Source organism: Rhinolophus ferrumequinum, chromosome 18, assembly GCF_004115265.2.
Source record: "Rhinolophus ferrumequinum isolate MPI-CBG mRhiFer1 chromosome 18, mRhiFer1_v1.p, whole genome shotgun sequence".
NCBI lineage: Eukaryota > Metazoa > Chordata > Mammalia > Chiroptera > Rhinolophidae > Rhinolophus > Rhinolophus ferrumequinum.
In genome coordinates this window covers 56,120,141-56,143,441 of record NC_046301.1, presented here as the reverse complement: position 1 = coordinate 56,143,441, position 23,301 = coordinate 56,120,141, and the positions used below count along the sequence as shown (strand labels likewise).

At 45.8% G+C, this 23,301-nt stretch overlaps 1 protein-coding gene across 1 annotated transcript in view; it reads left to right on the top strand.

Moving 5' to 3' along the window:
• Positions 1-23,301, top strand: part of MUC16 (mucin 16, cell surface associated) — an 81,303-nt gene that overhangs the window by 51,873 nt on the left and 6,129 nt on the right. Inside the window, 19 exon segments of the mRNA XM_033135468.1 lie at positions 216-388; positions 516-551; positions 2,677-2,801; positions 2,879-2,946; positions 3,461-3,633; positions 3,901-3,936; positions 4,663-4,787; positions 4,883-4,950; positions 6,737-6,909; positions 8,434-8,469; positions 9,693-9,758; positions 10,672-10,793; positions 10,892-10,959; positions 11,116-11,288; positions 12,589-12,719; positions 13,068-13,135; positions 13,932-14,080; positions 15,867-16,030; positions 16,354-16,421. Coding sequence (XP_032991359.1) covers positions 216-388; positions 516-551; positions 2,677-2,801; positions 2,879-2,946; positions 3,461-3,633; positions 3,901-3,936; positions 4,663-4,787; positions 4,883-4,950; positions 6,737-6,909; positions 8,434-8,469; positions 9,693-9,758; positions 10,672-10,793; positions 10,892-10,959; positions 11,116-11,288; positions 12,589-12,719; positions 13,068-13,135; positions 13,932-14,080; positions 15,867-16,030; positions 16,354-16,421 — 2,022 coding nt within the window.

Here is a 23,301-nt window from a genome sequence, read left to right as displayed (position 1 = left end):
GGGCACTTTAATAATAGTTCTCTCATCCACTGATCTGCTCATAGTCCCAGGCTGCTCAGAAGTTGGAGGTCTCAGAGGCTCTAAGTCTGACTTCTCACAACTCACCAGCCTCCCCGTTTCCTCTGGCCCCTTCCTTTCCTGCCCCACGGGGATCTCATGGGCCCTCCCTAGACACTCACTTCATTTATTGTCGTCCCCTCACCCACGCTCCCCAGGCCCGAGAAGAATGGGACAGCCACTGCAGTGGATGTCGTCTGCACCTACCACCCTGACCCTCTGGGCCCAGGGCTGGACAGGGAGTGGCTGTACTGGGAGCTGAGCCAGATGACCAATGGCACCAGCGAGCTGGGCCCCTACACCCTGGACCAGGACAGTCTCTATGTCAATGGTAAGAAGTTGCTTTTTTTTTTTTTTTTTTTTTTTTGGCATCTCATCAGGTCCCACATTCTTCCTCTCCATTCCTCCCTTTTTCTCATCCTTCTCCCTCCTCACCTTATCTTTCTCTACCTGTGCAGGTTACAACCGCCAGGCACCGGCCACCACCCCCAGCAGTGAGTATTCTGAGGCTTCAGAAACCTCCACAGTCGTGTAAGTCCCAGCCCTTAGGAATGGAAGAGGCCAGGAGTTCACTGCCTCCCCTTTCCATCCCCACGTCACCTCCAGCCTCGGGAGAGCAGGGACCAGTACCCCTAAAACCCTAGACATAGGCACCTCCTCTCAGGCATCTTCGTGATGACGAGGTCCCCAACCCAAGCACCTGGGATGTGTGGTCCCAGCTTCTGTGACGACAGTGTCCGTATGGATGGTGAGGGGCTGTGTTGGGGTGTGCACCTCTGCTGCAGCAGGTTCCTGGCCCACGTTCAAACTCTCCTGGGGCCTCCCGAGTCGGAGTGCTTTGAGCAAGGCTTTGGCCTCTGGGGAGGGGAGAGTGGATCTCGCGTTTCCCCATGAGTACTCGGTCTCCTCAGAATCCCAGCTGTGATGGTCCAGCCGCCAGCTCTGCATGGCGGTGGTGCCTCTTCCTTGAAGACCTCTCCCTCCCCCTTTCCTCACATCTCTCCCTCTCTTTACAGGTTACACCCATCCCACCTCAGTTACCACCCCCAACGATGAGTATTTCAGACTCTTGCGTACCATGACTACCGCCCTAAACATAGGGACTCTTCAACCTGCCACTCTTCCCTCCTGTCCCCACCATCTGAATGGGGAGGAGTCCAGAAAACAGGCACAAAAATGTGGGCGAAATTGGAGGGGAAAGGAGTCTCCCCTCCTCTCCACTCCCCACATAACTGATGCCCTGACTCCAGGATAAGTGGTGCCTCGAAAGAGGCTCGCGTGTGTTCTAACTAGAACCACTACTCCTGCCACCATTCCCTTACGGGTGCAGTACACTTGGGATTTCATTCCTGGTTTTTCCCTCAGTTTCTGTGACTTCCACATACTTTCCTTCTCTGGCTCCATCCCCCTCCATCAGGCCCACTGCTAGGAGGGCTCTGAAGGGTACCAAATCATTTATACAAAATCACTCATACCAGGTTGCTTCTCTCATTGTTTGCTCACCTTCCCTGAGGGAACTCGTCCATTGCTGTGGATTTCAGGGACCATCTAACTACTCAGGGTCCAGCTGCTGAGAATCCAAATCCTGAGGCCAGCCCACGCCATATAGCAGCTCCTAAGCCTTGGCCCACCCACCTCCTGGGCACCACCCAACTCCTTGTTCTCTGACCCTGAAGTCATTCTCTTTTCCAAAACTTACTCTTTCTCCTCATCACCAAAGGCAGAGACACAAGCGCCAACCTTGATCCACCCTATGGCTCACCTCCCGCCTCCATCCATCTCCAAATCGTCTCCTCTCCCTACAGAATATCTCATGAGTCCTTCTTTTGTCTGCATTTGTGTCACTCAGCCTTTATTCAGGCTACTGGCATTTTTTTTTTTTTTTTTGCTAGGACAAGTGCAGTAGCCTCCACTCGCCTCCTGTAGTCTTTTGCACAGAAGCTGCAGCATCCCTCCAATGGACCTCTGTCCACATAATTCCCGTCTCGTTGACAACCTTTGGATGACCCCCTGCTCTACAAATCACATCCAAACCCCTGTACTGCGTAGTGACTGCCTCCCCTTTCTGAGCTCAGGGGACCCCTCCAGGCTCACATCTACTCTTCCCCATGGCGGAATGAAAGGGCTTCAAGTTCCTCGAGGATAACTGCTCTGTTCTCCTGCCGGGTCTTTACCCAGGCGGTTCCTTCTGCTTGAGCGCTCTTCACACCTATCTCTCACTCATACTTTTGGTCACACCTGAAATGATGCTTTCTCTGAAAAGCTTTCCCCAGTCACTTGTTGGGTGCCCCTCCTGGGATGGCTCATGCCTCCAGCTTCCCTGCAGTGTCGTGCTCTGGTGACTCTCCTGGCCACAACGTTAGGAGACTGCGCCCTATTCATCTTTGGACCTGCAGGGCCCAGCAGACAGCCTCTCACACATTAGGTGCTCAATAAGTGCTCACTGAATGAGTGAACGAAGGTTCTTGGTATCTTAGGAATTCCGTAACGCTCTCCCTTTCAGCTCCTGCAGCCCGTGGCTCTCCTTTGTCCCCGCCGGTGCCCCATGGTTAGAGCCCCAGACACCCTTGGTCATTACTGTGGCCCTAATGAGACATCTTTCTTTCCCCCCCACTGCAGCCACTGGCCTCTCTCTGGTGTCTTTCACCCTGAATTTCACCATCACCAACATGCACTACACAGAGGACATGGGGCACCCAGCTTCCTTGAAGTTCAACTCCACCGAGAGGATCCTACAGCACCAGGTGAAAGCGCCTCGATGACCACTGTCAGCCCCCTTTCCTCCTCAGCCCTTCCGCTCACCTCCCCTTTTCCCCTCCAGCTCCAGCTCTTGTTCAATAAGACCCGTGTCAGCCTCCTCTACTCTGGCTGCAGACTGGCCTCGCTCAGGTGAGACCCCCAGATGGAGTGATTCCTCAGATCAGGGGGCCCTCATGCACCAGCCTGCTGGGCTCCGTTCTTGGGCATGTCCCTGGCACCGCTGACCTCCAGCACCCACCAGGGCACCTTCGTGCCTTCTTCATGCCCAGGGGTGGTGAGAATGTTCCAGGTCGGAAATGAGGCATCATGTTTATAGTTTACGTAATTCAGGCAATGTTTTGTTTGCGTAATTCAGACAATGTTTTGTTTACATAATTCAGCCAATGTTTTGTTTTAAATGAAGCTTCTCCTATTAGAAGAACTACTGCATCCTGTCTGCAAATTCTAATTGAAATGTTTTCTATCCCTAATTATGACAGGGTTGTCTCAGATGACAGACATTTAGGTTTCCCCATCCCTGACCCCAAGGCTTCAGAGCTACCCTTTCAGCATTATCTTAGCTTTCTCACTTCCACTTTCTTGCTTCCCACACCCAGAAGGACCCCCGGTGGTGTTCCACACCCCTATGTTCTTCCTTCCCCAGGCTTGAGAATCATGGAACAGCCACTGGAGTGGACGTTGTCTGCACCTTCCACTCTGACCTCGTGGATCTCGGGCTGGACAGAGAGTGGCTGTTCTGGGAGCTGAGCCATGAGACCCACGGTGTCACCCGGCTGGGCTCCTTCACCCTGGACAGTGACAGCCTTTACGTCAATGGTGAGGGGCTTGGTTACAGCCATGACCTCTCTCCCAACTGGGGCTTTATTTTGCAGTGAGCTTTGAGCCTTCTTTTTCTCCTTCTGGTCTGGCTTCAGTCTTCCTTATGATGAAGTAATCACTGGGTCCAGCTGCCTTCAGTCTCATTGCCTAGTTGCCTCCTCCTTAAATATTTCTCCACTGCCTCTTCCCTCTGCTTTTGTCACATAAAGCCCTGAATCCTTTACGTTCACCCCAACTCTCGCTCAGCGCCTCTCTTCTCTGCAGGTTATACCTATGGAGCCACAGTCTTGACTACTACCAGTGAGTATTCCTGGCCCTGATTTTCTGGGGGAGCTATTGTTCTCCTTCACCTTTCCTTGATGAGGGAAACACTTGGAAGGGCCCCTAACTCATCTCTTCTGTTTGTCCTGGGGTTTTGGTGGGGAATCCAGCCCAGGGTGAGAAATCTTAGATACATATATGTTTTCCCACCACATTCTGAGATGATAGATAGATGACTCTCCTGCCCTGACAACCAGGTCTTCCAGTTTTCTATGCAATGGTTTAAAAAGCCAACAGTGCTAGCAGATTTGGATATAGAGCTAGCTATCTATCTATCTATCTATCTATCTATCTATCTATCTATCTATCTATCATCTATCTGTCATCATCTATCTCTTGAAAGGAAGAGAGAGAGAGACTAAGGCACAGAAAGACAAAGATAGAGATTAGAGAGAGAGAATGTGGATAAAAATACCAGAGCTCATTAGTTCTCCATCAGTGTGGCAAGTTGGAGCCTTTTCTCCTGGGAAAGCACAAATCCACCAGTGTTTGCAGAGCCCTGAGTCCTGCATCTGGGTAGAAATGGTCCATCTCAATGCTCTCAAATTATTAAGCTTGTCCTTCTTCGCTGCTGGAGTTGTCTCCATGAACAAGCGACCCTCAGGCTTATCAGGAGCAAGACATGGGCCCTCTGAAGCCCCATGCAGGTAGCCATCGGGCCCCCAATCTCCCTGCGAGCCTTGGCTCTCTCTGCACCCACCATAGCTGCGCAGGTCAATGAGGAGTCATTCACGCTGAATTTCACGCTTGACAACCTGCGCTACTCAGCGGACATGGGCCATCCGGGCTCCGTCAAGTTCAACATCACAGACACCGTCATGCAGCACCTGGTGAGAGGCCTGCTTACCTTTCCCACCCCTCTATGACCCATCCTTGGGACTGTTGTCTGTCTCTGACCCCCACTGGCTCTCTCCTTCCTCTCCAGCTCAGCCTCTTGTTCCGGAAGAGCAGTCTCGGTCCCCAGTATGCAGGTTGCAAGGTCATCTCGCTCAGGTGAGAACAACCCCTCCAGGCCCACCACCAAATGACGTGGACTTCTGACTGTGGGGGCTGCCCCTGGTGGGGGCAGGCTATTCTTGGAGGGTTTTTTACCGCTTCCGTTTTAAAAAATATTCCATTATTAATTTTTTAAATTGCGATAAAACACCGATAAACACACGAGCTTACCCATGTAAGCCATTTTCAGTAGACAGTTCAGTGGCCTCAGTTACATGTGTAATATTGTGCGCCCATCACCACGATCTGGTTCCAACACTTGTCGACACCCCGAGCAGAAGCTCTGTCCCCGCGGGGCAATTGTTCTCCTGCGTCTGGGTCAGTTTGCATTCCATTGGTACTTCCGAAGCGCTTCTCAATTCGGGTTTTCATTCCACGGACACTGGTGGTGCAGGTCCTCTGGGGCAGGTGGTCGGGACCACAGTGACGAGATAAGCACTGCCCTGCCCCCATCTAGCAGAGAAAACAGACAATAAGGAGGAGAATAAACATTGAAGTAAGTGCTTTCGAGTGTGATTATGTGATGAGAAGCATAAATAAGGAGGGAATGATGGGACAGGAGCTTTACCCAAGGGGACAGGGTAGCCTCTCCGTGAAGGTGACTTCTGAGCTGTATCCCAATTGGCCAGAAGGAGGTGGCCATGAAATCTGTCCCAAGCAGAAGGGACAGCATGTGCATAGGTCCTGCAGTAGGAATGAGCTTGGCACATTCAGTGCGCAGCAGGGAGGCCAGTGTGGCTGGAGCAGAGAGAACGAAGGAGAGAGAGGGAGGAACTGCGATGTGAGATGTCAACGGGGTCTACACCCTGTAGAGTCTTGAAGGAAGAGGATTTTCAAATTGTGCTAAAATACCTATAACGTAAACTCACCATCTGAACCATTTTTAAGTATACACTCTGGCAATAATAAGCGTATTCACTTTGCTGTGCAACCAGTCTCTAGAACTTGCAAAACTGAAATTCTATGTCCACTACACATCACCTCCTCATCCTCTCTACCCACCCCCAATCTTGGCACCCACCATGCTATAGGTTGGTGCAAAAGTAATTGCGGTTTCAAAGTTTAATAATTGCAAAAACAGCAATTACTTTTTCACCAACCTAATATTTTCTATCTCTATGAATTTGGCTACTCTGGGCATCTTGTATGGGTAGAATCATGCAGTATTTTATTTTTTCTGACTCGTATTTCACTGACCATAGATCTTCAAGTTTCATCCGTAATGTGTCAGAATTTTCTTCTTTTTTTTTAGGGCTGAATAATGTTCCATTGCATGTATTTATCGCATTTTGTTTGTTGATTCAGTAGGACATTGGTTTTTACAGGGAGCAGGCAATGTGCTAGGTGCTGGGGGTTCAACATGATGACAGTGAACTGGACTGCCCCATTCCCTGACCTCATGGAGGTTACCATGTGGAAGGAACAGGGACACATAATACATGCTCACATATTGGGTGACCAGGGCTGTGATGGGGGAGTCACAGGGTCTTGTGGGAACCAGAAGAGGTCCCTGACCCAGCTGAGAGGGTTCTTTGCGGAGGAGGAGGTGTTTAAGTTGAGATCTGAAAGATGACCAGGAAATTGTCAAGGTAAGGAGAGAAGGGGAGAGACTTCTAGACAGAAGTCACTGCAAGTGCAAAGGTCCTGGGGTAGAGAGTATGGCTAAGTGGGGAAACTGTGAAAGGTTCAACAAGGCTGAAACATGGGATGTGAGGTGTGCAGTGACCGCAGGTGGAGAGGTGCCACATGGTCTGCATCCCCCAAAGGTCAACATCTTCTCTAGGCCTGTGAAGAATGGGGCCAAGACAAGGATGAACTTCCTCTGCACCTACCGCCAGCTCCCCAGTGGCCCAGGTCTGCCTGCCAAACAGGTGTTCCAGGAGCTGAGCTGGCAGACCCACGGCATCACCAGGCTGGGCCCCTACTCCCTGGATAAGGACAGCCTCTACCTCAATGGTGAGTGGTTCTTAGCCCACTTCACTGGGGCCACCTTCTAACTCCAGACGGGTTTCCTTGTGCCAGTTCTCCAGGGTAAACCTTGAGACAAACTTGGGTGTGAATCTCTACTCCACACTGACTCCCCTCCCAGCAACCCTGGAAAGCTGATCTTTGATTAAACCCATTTTAAAACTGAATAAACTGAGGCTTAGAAAGGTTAAGTCATTTGCCCAAGTGGGTACAGCTTTGGAGAGTGGTGGGGCCAGGGCATGACCCCTAGTTGTCAGCATCTAACAACAGTCTTTCTAGGGGAAACTTGGGGAAGGAAATCCCGCGTCTCTCTCCCCTCCCTGCTTTCTTCTCACCCTTGACCAGGGACAGACTTTTTTCCTGGGTGGGGTGCCTATGCCAGGAAGGAAGAAAGGGACTGAACATCTAGGGAGGGTCCGAGCTTCGGACATATTGGCTATCAGCCTAGAATCCTGGAAGAGACAGCATTTAGAAGGGTGATTCTCTTCTGGCATTCTGAGGGGCAGAGCATGGCCGTGGTACGGTCATTGGAATAACTCAGCTTCCCTCCTCTCCGTCTCCAACCTGCAAATGGTACTTGGAAACTGCCACTTTCTCATCACCATTGCCCCGTCAGGTGGTCAGGGAGACATCCTGGTCTTTTATGACTTCCATGTTAGCCAAGAGGGAAACAGAGGCATAGAGGAAGGGAGGGACCTGCCTATACCTATGGTAGGCTTGTGGCTAGTCTGCATCTTGATGCTCTAAGTTCCCATCTGTTCCCTTCACCTTGGCCCTTGCAGGGGCCAGTTTAGGATTTCCCCCCTTGGAAACTGCCCAAGTTTATGCTTCATTTTGTTCACTGACTCAGCAATTACCAAGCGTCTCCGATAAGCTGGACCTTGTGCCTGGCACCAGGGTCAGAGACAGGCTGCATGCACAGCCTGTCCTAATGTAAGCTAAACTGGACAGAGCCTGTTTGGTTCACTGTGTGTCCAGCTGTAATGGAACTTGGCACATAGTCAGCCCTCAATAAATATTCTTTGGTGGAGGGAGAGACTGGAGGGAAGGTGGAAGGGAAGATGGTAAAGTGGATGAATGCGTGAGGGGATAAATGCAGGAACATAAATGTGCTGAGAGTTTCTTGCCACATGCTGGATAGGTGGAGAGGGATCAGGAAAGGCTTTAGCATGGAGAAACCATTTGAGTCTTGTCTTAGAAGATGTGGAGCATGGCTGGTAGGTTTGCTCAGTGGTTAGCACTCAGTGCTCATAACACCAAGGTTGCCGGTTCGATTCCCACATGGGCCAGTGAGCTGCACCCTCCATAACTAGATTGAAAACAATGACTTGACCTGGAGCTGAGCTGCGCCCCCCACAACTAGATTGAAAAAACAAAACAAAAAGAAGATGTGGAGATGCTCTCCTGGTACAGAGGGAAAGGCCTGCGGGCTGAAGCCCCACGTGGACAAAGGCATGGAATACCTGGAATCGTTCTGCCACCTCCCCTTATACGTGACATTTCTGTTTCCAGGTTATAATGAACCCGGTCCAGATGAGCCTCCTACAAGTACGTATCTTTGCCTCCAGTGCCATTTCAGCCTCCACTGACCTTGAACCAAGCTTGTCTCCTTACTGACAGAGGGAGCTTGCCCCAGACTCAGGCCAGTCTACTGAGTGGGCCGAGGTGTCAGCGGGAGGCAGAATGCTAAGACTGTGGCCTCTCTCTCGACCTGCATCCATGGTACTGGCTTTCTAAATTTTCCATACCCCTTCGGGTCGGAAGAAGACATTTGAACAAGCAATTCTCTACAGGGATGGGAGTTGAGGTCAGATACTGACCTTCTGGTCCATGCCTCCTGACAACAAAAAGCCCTTCCAGCAACCCCACAAAGGGCCTCAGTGTCGAGCTGAGTGTGAAACTCTGGTGGCTACTCAGTGCTCAGGCCACACTTGCCCATATACACTCACCCCGTGGTCCGTTAGTTTATCTGTTAACTCATCCGTTCTTCCATCCTCCCAGTTGTCCCTTCTCTCAAACACCTTCCTTTCTCCCTCTCTCCCCTCTTCCCTTTCCCCGACCCTCTCCCCATTTCTTCCATCCATTCTTCCCTCTTTGTATCCATTATCCCTTTCCTGCCTCCCTCCCTCCCTCTCTCCGTCCCTCCCTTCCTTCCTTCCTTCCTTCCTTCCTTCCTTCCTTCCTTCCTTCCTTCCTTCCTTCCTTCCTTCCTTCCTTCCATTCTTCCTTCTTTCCATTCAACCAACCATTCTGCGTATTCATCTGTTTGTCTTTTCCTTCTGTTCCTCCATTCATCTGTCTAACTTTTCTTTCTTCCGTTTATTCCCTCCTACTTTTTGGCCATCTGTCTGCCCATCCTGTCCATTTGCCTGTTTGTCCTTTCCTACTTCTGTCCTGCCCTCCTTCTTTCCTTCCACCTCCCCAACTTCTCTTCCTTGTCTTTATTCCTCCTGCTTTCTATTTGACCCGACGCTGGTCCATCCTTTCTCTGTCCATCCAGGTATCCCACTTGCTTGTCCATTTTTCTGTCCCCACATCTCTCTGTCCTCTTTGCTCAGTCTCTCATTTACCCACTCTCACTCTCTTGAACTCATTTACAGGTTTGCTCACCTGTTTCCTCATACAATCACTCCTTCCCGCACTCTCATGTATGGTACACCTGTGAATGGTTGTCCTGGGACAACTGCTTCTAGAGCCCAGGAGAGCCCAGTGGGGCTTCTCTCACTCTGTGGGGGGGCTTTGCTTCTCCCTGATGACTGCTGTTTTCACAGACCTTGAGCAGACCACCACATTCCTGTCTACTTTGTTATCACCTGTGCAACCAGAAACAGCCACAGGTATCTGAGGGGACCCTTTTCCTTCCTAAGAGAAGCTCTCCAGCCCCATACCTCCACCAGCCAATTGTCATACAGGCACTGGGAAGCGAGGGTGTGAGATTCTGGTTTTAGGGCAATCATTGGATCACAAAGATTATATCAACGATTCAATTTCATGCCTGTCCTCCTGGAGACCCCAGTCTTGTGAAATTAATAGGCCATTATAATGCAGTGAGGGATGTTTTGGGAGGAGGCCTCTGGTGTAATTTGGATGGAAGAGCTTTCTGGTGAAAGTTTCACCCAAACAGAGCCTTTAAGAATGAGTAGGGGACTACTAGGGCATGGAGAAGGGGTCCCCTGGCAAAGAGGGTCCCATAAGCAAAGGGTCAGCAGGCAGAAATAGCATAGTGTATGGGGAGAATTGAGAGGGATTTGGTTTTCCTGAAATATAAAGCTTAACATGGAGTAGATGGGTAAATTAAACGGAAAGGTTGGCAAGAACCAGGTTGGGAAGGAATTTGAGAGTCATGATCAAGAAGCTTGAACGTCATGCTGAAGGCCATAGAGAGCCATGGGCGACACAGAGCAGTGGTGACCGCAGGGAGATTTTGATTTAATAACATTTCTTTTAGTACTCAGTGTCGGGAACATACTTTAGACAGGGCATCCCGTGAGCCTGCTGGGGTATTGGTCCAGGTGAGAGAGGATAAGAATTGGGCCGGGGAGAGCTGCACCCGAGGACCAGTGTGCATGTGGAGTTGGTGTTACTTGGAGGAGATGAGCGGGCGTGATGGTTTTGAGTGGGATGAGCACATTGGTGGGCAGTGGTGCCACCGGAAGAGCAGACAACAGATTCTCATGAATGCAGGGCTCTGATCTGGTCTCAGGCCAGCTCTCAGCTCTCAGAGCCGTCTCTCCCTGCCTCTTCTTACAGCTCTGTTTCACAACCTGGAGACCCTCACACTCAACTTTACCATCTCCAACCTCCAGTATTCCACAGACATGAGCAATGGCTCACCCTTGTTCAAGTCCACTGAGAGGGTCCTGCAGCATCTGGTGAGACCCTGGTCCCAGCAGCTCCTCGTGGGCTAAATCCCACCCAAGGCCCTCACCCAAGCCTCCTGCTCATCCTCCTCCTCCTCCTTCCTCTCCAGCTCAGATCCTTGTTCCACAAGAGCAGTCTGGGTCCCTACTACTCGAATTGCAGACTGATCTCCCTCCGGTAAGACTTTCCTGAGCACTTGGCAGTAACGGCCACTTGGTGCCCACCCCCTTTTCGGTCTTCCCACTGACCTCACATTTGCTCCTCCGTCTTTCTGGCCCCCACACCCAGAAAGTCAGGATCTCTCGCTGAGTCCCCACGTGCTTCTCTCCCCAGACCTGAGAAGGCTGGGGCAGCCACCAGCGTGGATGCCGTCTGCACCTACCACCCTAGCACCCTGGACCAGGGGCTCGACAGAGAGCAGCTGTACTGGGAGCTGAGCCAGCTGACACACCGTGTCACCCAGATGGGCCGCTACACCCTGGTCAGCGACAGCCTCTTCATCAATGGTGTGTGTTTGTGCCGAACCTGGATTTACAGAGATGATTACCTGTCTTAGCTCAGTTTTGTTTCCTCTTTAAGAAATCAGCCCCAGTTCTGGCTGGGGCCCACCCTCCCCAACCTCCATCGGGAGGGTCTTTCCTATTATTTCAGGTAAATGAAATGAAATTCCTTGACCAAGTTAATACACTGAATTTTAATTCAAAACCAAAATGACAGGCACCAGGGATCTCTTGTGACAGGATTTTTTCTACGCGAGGTTCCTCTATGCCAGTGGTTCTCACCCACGGGGGCAATCTGCCACCCCCTGGAGACTCTTGGCATGTCTTTGATTGTCATGGGAAACAGTTTTCGTTGTCACACTGGGAGAGAGAGCTGGTCTCGTCTAGTGGGCAGAGGCCAGTGATGTTGCTAATATCCTTCAATGCACAGGAGATCCCCACAACCAAGAATTCGATGTCAGCAGTTCTGAGGATGAGAAGCCCTGCTGTATCTGGTCCAGGAGTCCCTAGATGGGCTCCACACCAACACTTACCACACTTTACTGCAATTACCTGTTTAATTATCCAACTCTACAAAATCAGGGTTTGTCTAGTGTGGCACCGGATCCCTGTTCTTAATATGCTGGCCCTTGGTAGTACCCAGTGAATGAGTGACCGAGCAAAACATGAAAGTTGGGTATTGCAGCCCCTCATATTTGGGGATCTGCCGCAGTTCACATTTATTCATTCAACAAACACATGTGTGACCCTTCTGTCCCAAGTCACGTGCTGGGTATGGAAATAGAAGACAGGTTCTGTCCCCAAATATCTCATAGTCAAATGAACTAAAGATCACTTAGGGACACAAAAATTGCAGCAACACTAATTAACCACTTGCCACGGGAGCGGGGGTGGGGGGACAAATCAAGGAGGGTTTCCTGAAAAGAAATATTATGTTCCCAGGACCGTACTGGGCACTAGGACAAGATAAGAACAAGATAGGGTGGGTGGGTCCTTGCTCTTCTGGGGCTCCGCCTAATTGGGCTCCTGAAGCATGAATAGGAGTTTCTCAGGAAGAGAAGAGGATAGAAGAGCATTCCAGGAAGTGGTAACTGCATAAGCACAAGCTCAGCCTCAGGACAATCGGCATAAAATTTCAGTTTCCCTCCTCTGGGGTGACTTTCAATTTGGGAGTCCCCACAGCCTCCAGGATGTGGGGTGGATTTTGGCTGATTTCAACAGCAGGCAGGAGCCTCCTGGGACGCCATGCCTCTGGGCTAAAAGCTGAGCATCTCCACCTGTCTTTTCTTCCTCTCCATGGCCCCAGGCTATGCCCCCCAGAGTTTATCTACGCAGAGCGAGTACCAGCTAGATTTCCGCATCATCAACTGGAGCCTCAGCAGCCCAGACCCTACATCCTCAGAGTACATGGCCCTGCTGAGGGACGTCCAGGACAAGGTGTGGTCTGTCCCCCCTCCCATCTCTCCTTGCCCTGGGTGCCCCTCCCATTCCCCTGTCCAACTGACTTTTATTGATTGTTTCAACCCTTAACCTGACCTACGTGTTCTGGGTTCTCTCTGTTTCCCCAGGCAGTGCCGTGGCTGCCTCCCTCACTTCTCAGATGAGCAAACTGAGGTTCAGAAAGGGGAGTGTTGTGCCTAAGGTCACACAGTGAGGTGGGGGCAAAGCCTGGACTTGAACTCAGGTCTCCCTCGCTCCAAGGCCTATGTTCTTTCACTGGCTCCAGAGGCTGCCTCCAGCCCCAAGAGACCTCCATCTCACCCACTTCCCCCCCCTTTCTTCTAGGTCACCAAACTCTACAGAGGCAGCCAGCTACGAGACGTATTCCTCTCCTGCCTGGTTACTGACTTGAAGTAAGTTGAGGAGACTGGAAGCATTGGCTGAGCTGGCGGCTTGTGGCTCTGGGCTCCCCTGGCATGTCTTTGATCTGAAAGTGCTGCTGTGGTACCTGTCCTCCCCATGCCCCTGTCAGCTAATCCTGCCAGCTCCATCCATAGGTTTTCGGGGGGGCGGAAAGGATTAACCCCACGGGGCCCCCACCCCTCAGCATGCTCTACCTTCTCCTCCTTTGGACCCTTTCAACCAGTATCAGCCCGATCATCACATCTACAATGGCCAGGCTCCTGCGAGCACGTTCATGCACGGCCATCTCATTTAATTCTTACAACGTCCCCATCTTTCAGATGGGAAAACTGAGGCTCAGAGAAGTGAACAGCCCAAGAACTGCCTGACATTGGCTTTACACCCAGGTCTCTGAGGGACAGGTGGAGGAACTAGGGGAAGGATCAGGGAACCCACTGTGTTAACTACTGAATTTGAATATTGAAGTTTGAATATTTCCAAACTTCCGTTCCTTTGTCTTTAGGGATAATTATAATAATAGCTTCCAGCAGAATGATGGTGAGGAAATGTGTGAGTCACTTCTTAGAGGTGCTCCATAGGTGTTCATGGTGGTTACTGTTATTGCTTCTATTCCCGACTCCTGGAAACCTCCCCTTTTCAGTCAGGGTCTCTTGAGTCTCCCGAGGGAAGAGGCAGCCAAATGATCTCCCACTGCTTGCCCCTACATCTTTGGCTCTATAAAGCAGGAACCTGGGGGACACTGCTGGTGTTGGATGCTGGCTGAGCTCCTGTGATCTCTGTCTCCAGGTGGGACTCCATGTCGGTCACCATCCAGGGACTGTTCTCCTCCAGTATGGACCCCGGCGTGGTGGAGCATGTCTTTCTAGACAAGACGCTGAATGCTTCCTCCCACTGGCTGGGCGCCACCTACCATTTGGCAGATATTCACGTGACAGGTACAAGATGGGGTGGCTGGATTCGTGTCTTGAAGAGATGAGGCTGTGAGGAAGGACAGTCTTCTCAGCAGCAATGGAAAGGATGTAGGCTCTGGAAGGAAAAGTGGTACTTCTTGAAAGGCCATGTCAATGACCGATGGTCACGGTGGTGGGTCAGCCAACAGGAGGCAGGAAGAGAACATGCAGCAAGTACCCTCAAAAGAATGCGTATGTTTACACGTAAATTTTCCAGCCCAAAATGTGAGGGCTCATGAGTTGCCTTTTTAGGCCCTCTATTTGTGACTCATTCATTCATTCGTTCAACAAATATTTAACGCAAGTAAATAGGTACTGACGATAAACTGTGAACATTCCTATAAGGGGATTTCAAGAGCCTATGGGAACCTCAAGGAGGGACACACATCCCTTTCTTAGAATGTTTTCATGGGGTGGCCGGTTAGCTCAGTTGGTTAGAGCGTGGTGCTAATAACACCAAGATTGCTGGTTCGATCCCTTCATGGGCCACTGTGAGCTGCGCCCTCCTTAAAAAAAAAAAAAAAGAAAAAAAGAAAAAAGAATGTTTCATAAGGAAGTGATGAAGGAAACTGAGATGTGATAGAGAACGTGACCTAGCCTGTGGGAAGAGATGGATAGTTGTGCTACATGTGGCTTTAGCCCAGAAGATAGAAAGAGCGTGGCACACTTAGGGAAGCTGTAAGTAATGTGGTGTGGCTGGTATGTATGTTTTGACCTAAGAGAGGTGACAGTTGAAGCTAAGGAGGTGGGCAGGGACTTTCTAGGGGTTTGTGGAGGAACACAACACACTCAGAGTTCTGCTTTCAAAAGCTGATCCTCTGCGTGCTGCATGGAGAATGGATTGGCAGGAGGAAGAAGACCAGAGACAGTAAGATACATTCAGAGTCCAGGTCAGCAGAGGTGTGTGACAGACAGTACAGGATGGTCAGCACCTTCCCTTACCCGCTATGCCCCGGAGAGGCCAGGCCTCCTTTCCCCGACATTCTAGTGAACTCTCACAGCACTTGATGGAAAGAAAAAGGTTTGGACAGGTAGACAGATGACTACTAGTTCTGACAATTAAGTTCGCGAACTCATCCTAGAAAAAGCGCTACATACCACATTGCAGAATATCACTACGGTCACCTTCAAAGTACTCCCCTTGGGAAGCTATGCACCGATGCCAGCACCTAGTCCACCCTTCTAAGCAATTTTGGAACTCTTTTTCTGGAATGGCTATCAGAACTGTCGTCGTATTGCCCTTGATGTCCTGAATGTCATTAAAATGTCTTCCTTTCAATATTTCCTTTATCTTCAGGTAAAGAAAGAAGTCATTGGGGGCCAGATCAGGGGATTAGGGAGGGTGTTCCAATACAGTTATTTGTTTACTGGCTAAAAACTCCCTCGCAGACAGTGCCGTGTGAGCTGGTGCATTGTCGTGATGCAAGAGCCATGAATTGTTGGTGAAAAGTTCAGGTCGTCTAACTTTTTCACACAGCCTTTTCAGCACTTCCAAATAGTAAACTTGGTTAACTGTCCAGTGGGTACAAATTCACAATGAAAAATCCCTCTGATATCAAAAAGGTTAGCAACATCGTTGCAATGAGCTTGCAAATTTAATTGTCCAACCTGGTATATGCACCGGTGGATAGGTAGATGGAGGGTCTTTTATATCCCATCTTTAAAAACCCATTTCAGGGCACATTACCAGAAATAAGTCAACTGGCTCAAACGACCTCTTTGTGAAAACCTTCCCCAGATATGGGACTTTTTATACTTTGTTTTATTTTAGAAGTGAAGCCATCAGTTCATCTGCAGGCAGACAAAGCAACAAGCAGTCCCAGCCCCCAGCATTTCCAACTGAATTTCACTGTCACCAATCTGCCATATTTCCAGGACATAGCCCAGCCAGACACCACCAAACACCAGCGGAACAAGAGAAGTATTGAGAACGCGGTGAGAAGGGAGTTGTGTCCACTCTGTTCCCATGTAGGGACTGACCTGTGGATGCTAGGTAGTCAAATGGTGACTTTTCATAACAATTCATGAATACACGTTCTTATTCCCACTTTACAAATGAAGAAATAGACACCGGGAAGTCCAGTAGCTGGCCCAGGATCATGTAGCTACGTCATACCCTGGAACAAGGCATTTTTTAGTACACATACCTGGGCTACTGTTTGTTGAGACAAGAAAACGTAGGTGGGGAAATTTGCTCAGCATTCTCTGAGGCCACCAGCCTGGGATTCTGATGAAAGAAACATGACCCTGTCTTTCAGCTCAACCAGCTCTTCCGAAACAGCAGCATCAAGAGTTCTTTTTCTGACTGTCAGGTTTTAGCATTCAGGTGAGTTCCAAATCAGGACCTAAGGGCTCTGTAAACCTTTTTTTTGCTTTTGTCTCATCTTCTCTTCTAAATCATAACACTTGCCTTTTTAAAAAATTTATTGGGGTGACAATTGTTACCGTGTTTTCCTGAAAATAAGACCTAGCCAGACAGTCAGCTCTAATGTGTCTTTTGGAGCAAAAATTAATATAAGACTCGGTCTTATTTTACTATAAGACCTGCTCTTATATAATATAATATAATATAATATAATATAATATAATATAATATAATATAATATAATATAATATAATATAATATAATATAATATAATATAATATAATATAATACTGGGTATAATATGATATAATATAATACTGGGTATAATATAATATAATACCAGATCTTATATTAATTTTTGTTCCAAAAGATGCATTAGAGCTGATTGTCTGACTAGGTCTTATTTTTGGGGAAACATGGTCGTAAAATTACATAGGTTTCAAGTGTACAGTTCTGTAATACATCATCTATAGATCACATTGCGTGTTCACCACCCAGAGTCAGTTCTCCTTCCATCACCATATATTTGACCCCGTTTTCTCTCATCTACCACCCTCCTCCCCTCTTACCCTCTGGTAACCACTAAACTATTGTCTGTGTCTATGAGATTTTGTTTTTTTGTTTGTTTGTCTTGTTCCTTTGTTGCTTTCATTTTTATATACCACACATATCAGTGAAATCATATGGTTCTTGACTTTTTCTGTGTGACTTGTTTTGCTTAGCATAATAATCTCAAAATCCATCCATGTTGTCACAAATAGCACTATTTCATCTTTTTTATGGCAGAGTAGTATTCCATTGTGTATATATACCACATCTTCTTTATCCAATCATCTGTCGAAGGACATTTTGGTTGTTTTTATGTCTTGACCACCGTAAATCAAGCTGCAATGAACATTGGAGCACATATATCTTTATGGATAAATGTTTTCAGATTTTTTTGGTAGATACCCAAGAGAGGGATTGCTGGGTCATATGGTAATTTTATTCTTAATTTTTTGAGGAACCTCCACACTGCCTTCCATATTGGCTGCACCAGTCTACATTCCCACCAACAGTGTAAATGGTAATTCTATTCTTAATTTTTTTTTAGGAAACTCCATTATTGTTTTCAATAGTGGTTGCACTATTTTTGATTTGCATTTCCCTAACAGCTAATGAAGTTGAGCATCGTTTCATATATCTGTTGGCCGTTTATATGTCTTCTTGGGAGAAGTGTCTGTTCAGGTCCTCTGCACAGTTTTCATTACATTGTTTGTTTTTTGGTTGTTGATTTATTAAGTTCCTTATGTATTTTGGATATTAGCCCCTTATCAGAGGAATTGTTTACAGATATCTTCTCCTGTTTAATTTGTTATCTCCTTGTTTTGTTGATGATTTCTTTTGTTGTGCAGAAACTTTTTAGATTGATACAGTCCCATTTATTTATTTTTGCTTTTACTTCTCTTACCTTTTAGGTCAAATTCATAAAATCTTCTCTAAGCCCAAAATCCGTAAGTTTAGTACCTATGCTTTCTTCTATGCAGTTTAGTGTTTCAGGTCTTATGTTTAGGTCTTTGATCCATTTTGAGTAAATTTTAGTATACGGTGACAGATAGCAGTCTACTTTCACTCTTTTGCATGTGGCTTTTCAATTTTCCCAGCACCATTTATTGAAGAGGCTTTCTTTTCTCCATTGTATGTCTTTGGGCCCATCTATATGTGGATTTATTCCTGGGTTCTCAATTCTGTTCCATTGGTCTGTGTGTCTATTTTTCTGCCAATACCATGCTGATTTGATTATTGTCACTTTGTTGTACAAGCTGAAGTCAGAGAGTGTGATATTACCAATCTTACTCTTTTTTTCTTAGGATTGCTTTGGCTGTTTGGAGTCCTTTGTGGTTCCATATAAATCTGATGAATTTTTTGTTCCATTTCTTTTAAAAATGTCTTGGGATTTTGATGTGGATTGCATTAACTCTTTATATTGCATTGAGTAATATGGCCATTTTAACTATATTGATTCTTCCAAGCCGTGAACATGGAATATCTTTCCATTTCTTTGTGTCTTCTTCAATTTCTTTTAGTAATGTCTTATCGTTTTTGGTGTATAGGTCCTTCACATCCTTTGTTAAGTTTATTCCCAGGTATTTTATTCTTTTTGTTGCAATTGCAAAAGGAATTGTTCCTTTTATTTCTTTTTTTGAAATTTCATTGTTAACATATAGGAATGCAATGGACTTTTGTACATTACTGCTACTTTACTGTTTTTGTTTATTGTTTCTAATAGTTTTTTGGTGGAATCTTTAGGGAATCATGTCATCTTCATAAAGGGACAATTTAAATTCTTTGTTCTCAATTTGGATCCCTTTTACTTCTTTATCTTGCCTAATTGCTCTGCCTAGTACTTCCAACACTATGTTGAATAACAGTGGTGAGAGGGGCATCCTTGTCTTGTTGCTGATCATAAAGGAAAAGCTTTCAGTTTTTCACCATTAAGTATAATATTAGCAGAGAGTATAGCCTTTATTATGTTTGAGGTACTTTTTTTTTAATACCCATTTTGTTAAGCATTTTAACCATAAATTGATGTTGTGTCTTGTCAAATGCTTTTCCTGCATCTGTTGATATGATCATATAATTTTTATCTTTTATTTTGTGAATGTGGTGTATGACATTGATCAATTTGCATATGTTGAACCATCCTTATGCCCCTGGAATGAACCTCACTTTGTCATGATGTATAATCTTTTTAATGTATTATATTTGACTTGCTAGTATTTTGTTTAGGATTTTTGCATCTGTATTCATAACAGATATTGGTCTTTTGGTTTTCTTTTTTGTGTTATCTTTACTAGGTTTTGGTGTCAGGGTAATTTTGGCCTCATAAAATGAATTAGAGAGTATTGCCTCTTCTTCAGTTTTTTGGGAAGGGTTTGAGAAGGATAGGTATTAAATCATCTTTGTTTGGTAGAATTCACGAGTAAAGCCATCTTGTCCTGGACTTTTGCTTTTGGCAAGGTTTCAGATGACTGTTTCCATTTTCTTACTGTTGATTGGTCTATTTAGATTTTCCAGTTCTTCATGATTCAGTCTAGGAATGTTATATATTTCTAAAAACTTGTCCATTTCTTCTAGGTTATTGAATTTGGTGGCATACAGCCTGTCATAGTATTCTTGTATGATTCTTCATATTTCTGTGGTATCCGTTGTAACTTCTCTTTCATTTCTGATTTTGTTTGTGTCTTTTCTCTTTTTTCCTTAGTAAGCCTAGCTATGGGGTTGTCAATTTTGTTAATCTTTTCAAAGAACCAGCTCTTTGTTGCATTAATTTTTTCCTACTCTTTGTTCTCTATTTCATTTAATCCTGCTAATTTTTATTATTTCCTTCCTTCTGCTGACTTTGGGTTTCATTTGTTTTTCTTTTTTTAATTCTTTTAGATGTAATGTTAGATTGTTTATTTGGGATTTTTCTTGTTTCTTTAGATAGGCCTGCAATGATGTAAATTTTCCTCTTATTACGGCATCCCAATAATATTGATATGTTGTATTTTTATTCTTGTTTGTTTCTATGTATCTTTTGATATCTCCTTTTATTTTACCTTTGACCCAGTTGTTGTTTGGTAGCATGTTTAGTAGCATAAATCTCCACATATTTGTGGTATTTCACACTTTCTTTTTGCAGTAATCTCCAAATTCAAAACATTGTGGTTGGAGAATATGCTTGGTATGATTTTAATCTACTTAAATTTGTTCAGGCTAGTTTTGGGTCCCAACATATGGTCAATCCTGAGAATGTTCCATGTGCACTAGAGAAGAATGTATAATCTGGTGTTCTGAGATGAAAGATTCTATAAATGTCAAGTATGTCCATTTGGTCTAATACGTCATTTAAGACTGATATTTCCTTATTGATTTTCTGTTTGGATGAACTAACCATAGTTCTCGATGGGCTATTTGGGTCCCCTACTAGAATTGTGTTTTTGTCAGTTTCTTTCTTTAGTTCTGTTAATAATTGCTTTATATATTGTGATGCTCCCTGATTGGGAACATATATATTGGTAAATGTTATGTCTTCTTGATATATTGTCCCATTTATCATTATGAAATATCCATCTTTGTCTCTTGTTATGTCTTTTATCTTGAAGTCTATTTCATCAAATATAAGTATGGCTACACCAACTTTTCTCCAGATGCCATTTGTTTGGAGTATTATTTTCCAACCTTTCACTTTGAGCCTATATTTGTCTTTGCAGCTAAGATGTATCTTTTATAAGCAACATTTGGTTGGGTTTTGTTTTTTGAGCCAATCTGCTACTCTGCTTTTTTTATTGGTGAATTCAGATCATTTACATTTAGAGTGATTATTGATATATGAGGATTTCCTATAGCCATTTTATCTTTTGTTTTCTGGTAGCTCTGTGTTTCCATTGTTTCTTTTTCCTTGTCTTTCTGTTTGTTAGTTTAGTGGTATTGTATGTTTTTTTCCTGTTTTCTCTTTTTTTATGGGATATGTCTCAGTTGTGAATTTTTTTGTGTGGTTACCATTATGTTTATGTAAAAGAAAGTTTCATGTATACAGTAGTCCTTTTTCTTCTGCATGCATCTTATCTCCATTCCTTTTTGCAAATTCAGAACTTTACCTCCTTCCCTTTTATGTTTTTATTGTCACAAATTGTCCCTATTTATGCTGTGAGTTCATTTCCAAGTTGCAATTACCTTCTTTTCTTTTTCTTTTTTTATGTTTTTACCTCCTTTAACCTTTGTGTTATATTTAAGTGTATAGTGCCCTATTCTGAATACAGGTTGCAATTTCCTGCTTCTCTCTGTCAGTCACCTTACTCACAGTTTTGTGTCTTTTTGTTTTAGGTAAAAAAACCCCTTCAGTATTTCCTGTAATGCAGGCCTTGTGGTGGAAAATTCCCTCAGCTTCTGTATGTCTAGACAGGTCTTTATTATGCCTTCATATCTAAAGGATAATTTTGCTGGATACATTATTCTTGGCTGGTAGTTTCTCTCTTCTAATAGTTTGAATATTTGATTCCACTCCCTCCTAGCTTATAGAGTTTCTGCTGAAAAAAATCTGATGATAATCTAATGGGCTTTCCTTTATAGGTTCCCATCTTTTCCCTGGCTGCCTTAAGGACTTTCTCTTTGTCATTAATTTTTTATAGTTTTACCATAATATGCCTTGGAGAAGGCCTTTTGGAGTTGAGATAATTGTTCTGTTTGTTTCTTGGATTCAAGGATCCAGTTTTTTCCATAGGTTTAGGAAGTGCTCATAACTATTTGTTTGACTAGGCTCTCTGTGTCCTTCTCTCTCTCTATTCTCCTTCTGATATACCCATTATTCTTATATCACTTTTTCTGATAGAGTCAGATAGTTCTTGTAGAGTTCTTTTAACTCTCAAGTCTCTCTCTTCTTCCATCTGCATGGTTTACAGATTTCCTCCATCTGGTCAGCTCTATTTCCTAAGTTTGCTATTTCATTCTTCATCTCTTTTATTGAGTTCTTCAGCTCTAGAAATTCTATTTGGTTCTTTTTTAAATTTGCAATCTCTTTGGTAAATTATTCATTTTGTTTGTTGACTTTATTTGAGTTCATTAAACTGCCTATCTGAGTTTTCTTGCATCTTGTTGAGTTTTTTCAGAACTGCAATCTTGAAATCTCTGTCATTTAAGTCACATATTTCCATGTCTTTAAGTTTATTTTCTGAAGATTTTTCTTTCTTTTTTTTCCTGTTCTGCCTTGTACCTTGGTTGTTCAAATCATTTGATGGATTCTTTCTCTGCCTAGGTAGGCATCTATGGGAGTGAATTCTGCTGCAGGTTGATAAGAAGAGGTCTTTCTCTTGTTTTCCAGTAGGTGGCGCTAGAGCATTTTATTTTCTCTTGCACTGCTCTGGTTGGCTTTTCAGATTTCTGCTGGGTGGGGGGAGATCCCTTGTATTCCCTGGGGATATGAGTGACTCTGCTGTGACAAGGTCAGCTCCGTCTCAGGTCACCACCTCTATGGGAGCGTGTGGAGGCATTCTGAACCCCTGAAATCCCAGTGCTTCTCCTGCTGTCAGGTGCAGTGCTGTACTGCCTGAGGTGCCCCAGGTACCCCTGCTGGGATCAGCTGTGAAGGGTGGGGGTGGGGTGGGCTGGGAGAAGGCGCTGGTGTGTTTGAGGCTTTGTTCTCCTCCCAGTAATGGTGACTGCCAGACACAGCTACCTCATCTTTGTATCTCCACCCTTCTTACTGGGATTAGCTGCAGTGTGCATCTGCTGCTCAGAAACTGTCTCTCCAGTTCTCAGCGCTATAGATATTGTGCTTAGTAACCCAACCCTCACTGCTATAGTTTCTATTGGGTCCTGCTGCTAGCTTTGGGAGGTGTGTGGCAGGTGAGCTCTGGGATGGTGGGGGGAGATGGACAGCTCTATGGCTTTGTTTTCTGCCTGGCAGTAGCAGCTGCTAGAACACAGCTGTCACACTTCTGTATTAGGTCTTTGCCCTGAGGTGTCTGTCCCGATCACTGAGTTCAACCATATTATATACTGATCACTCAGGCAGGAATGCTCGGGCCCACAGAGAGTGCACCTGCAGCCTGAGTCCTCTCCTTTTTTGAGAACTGCAGTGAGTTCCAGGCTACTTCCACAGGACCCGTCACTGCTCTTCTCCCTTCCCTCCAATCCTGCTCACTCTGATTTGTCCACCTTCAGATGCTTCATTGTGTGGATCTCTGAGACACGCTTGTGTGTTGTGCAGGGCATCCTTTGTTGAATAATAGCTGTTTAACTAGTTGTAACTTCAAGGGGAGAGGCCAAGGGGACCCCTCACACCACCATGCTTTCAACGTCTGTAAACTTCTCTTTTAAA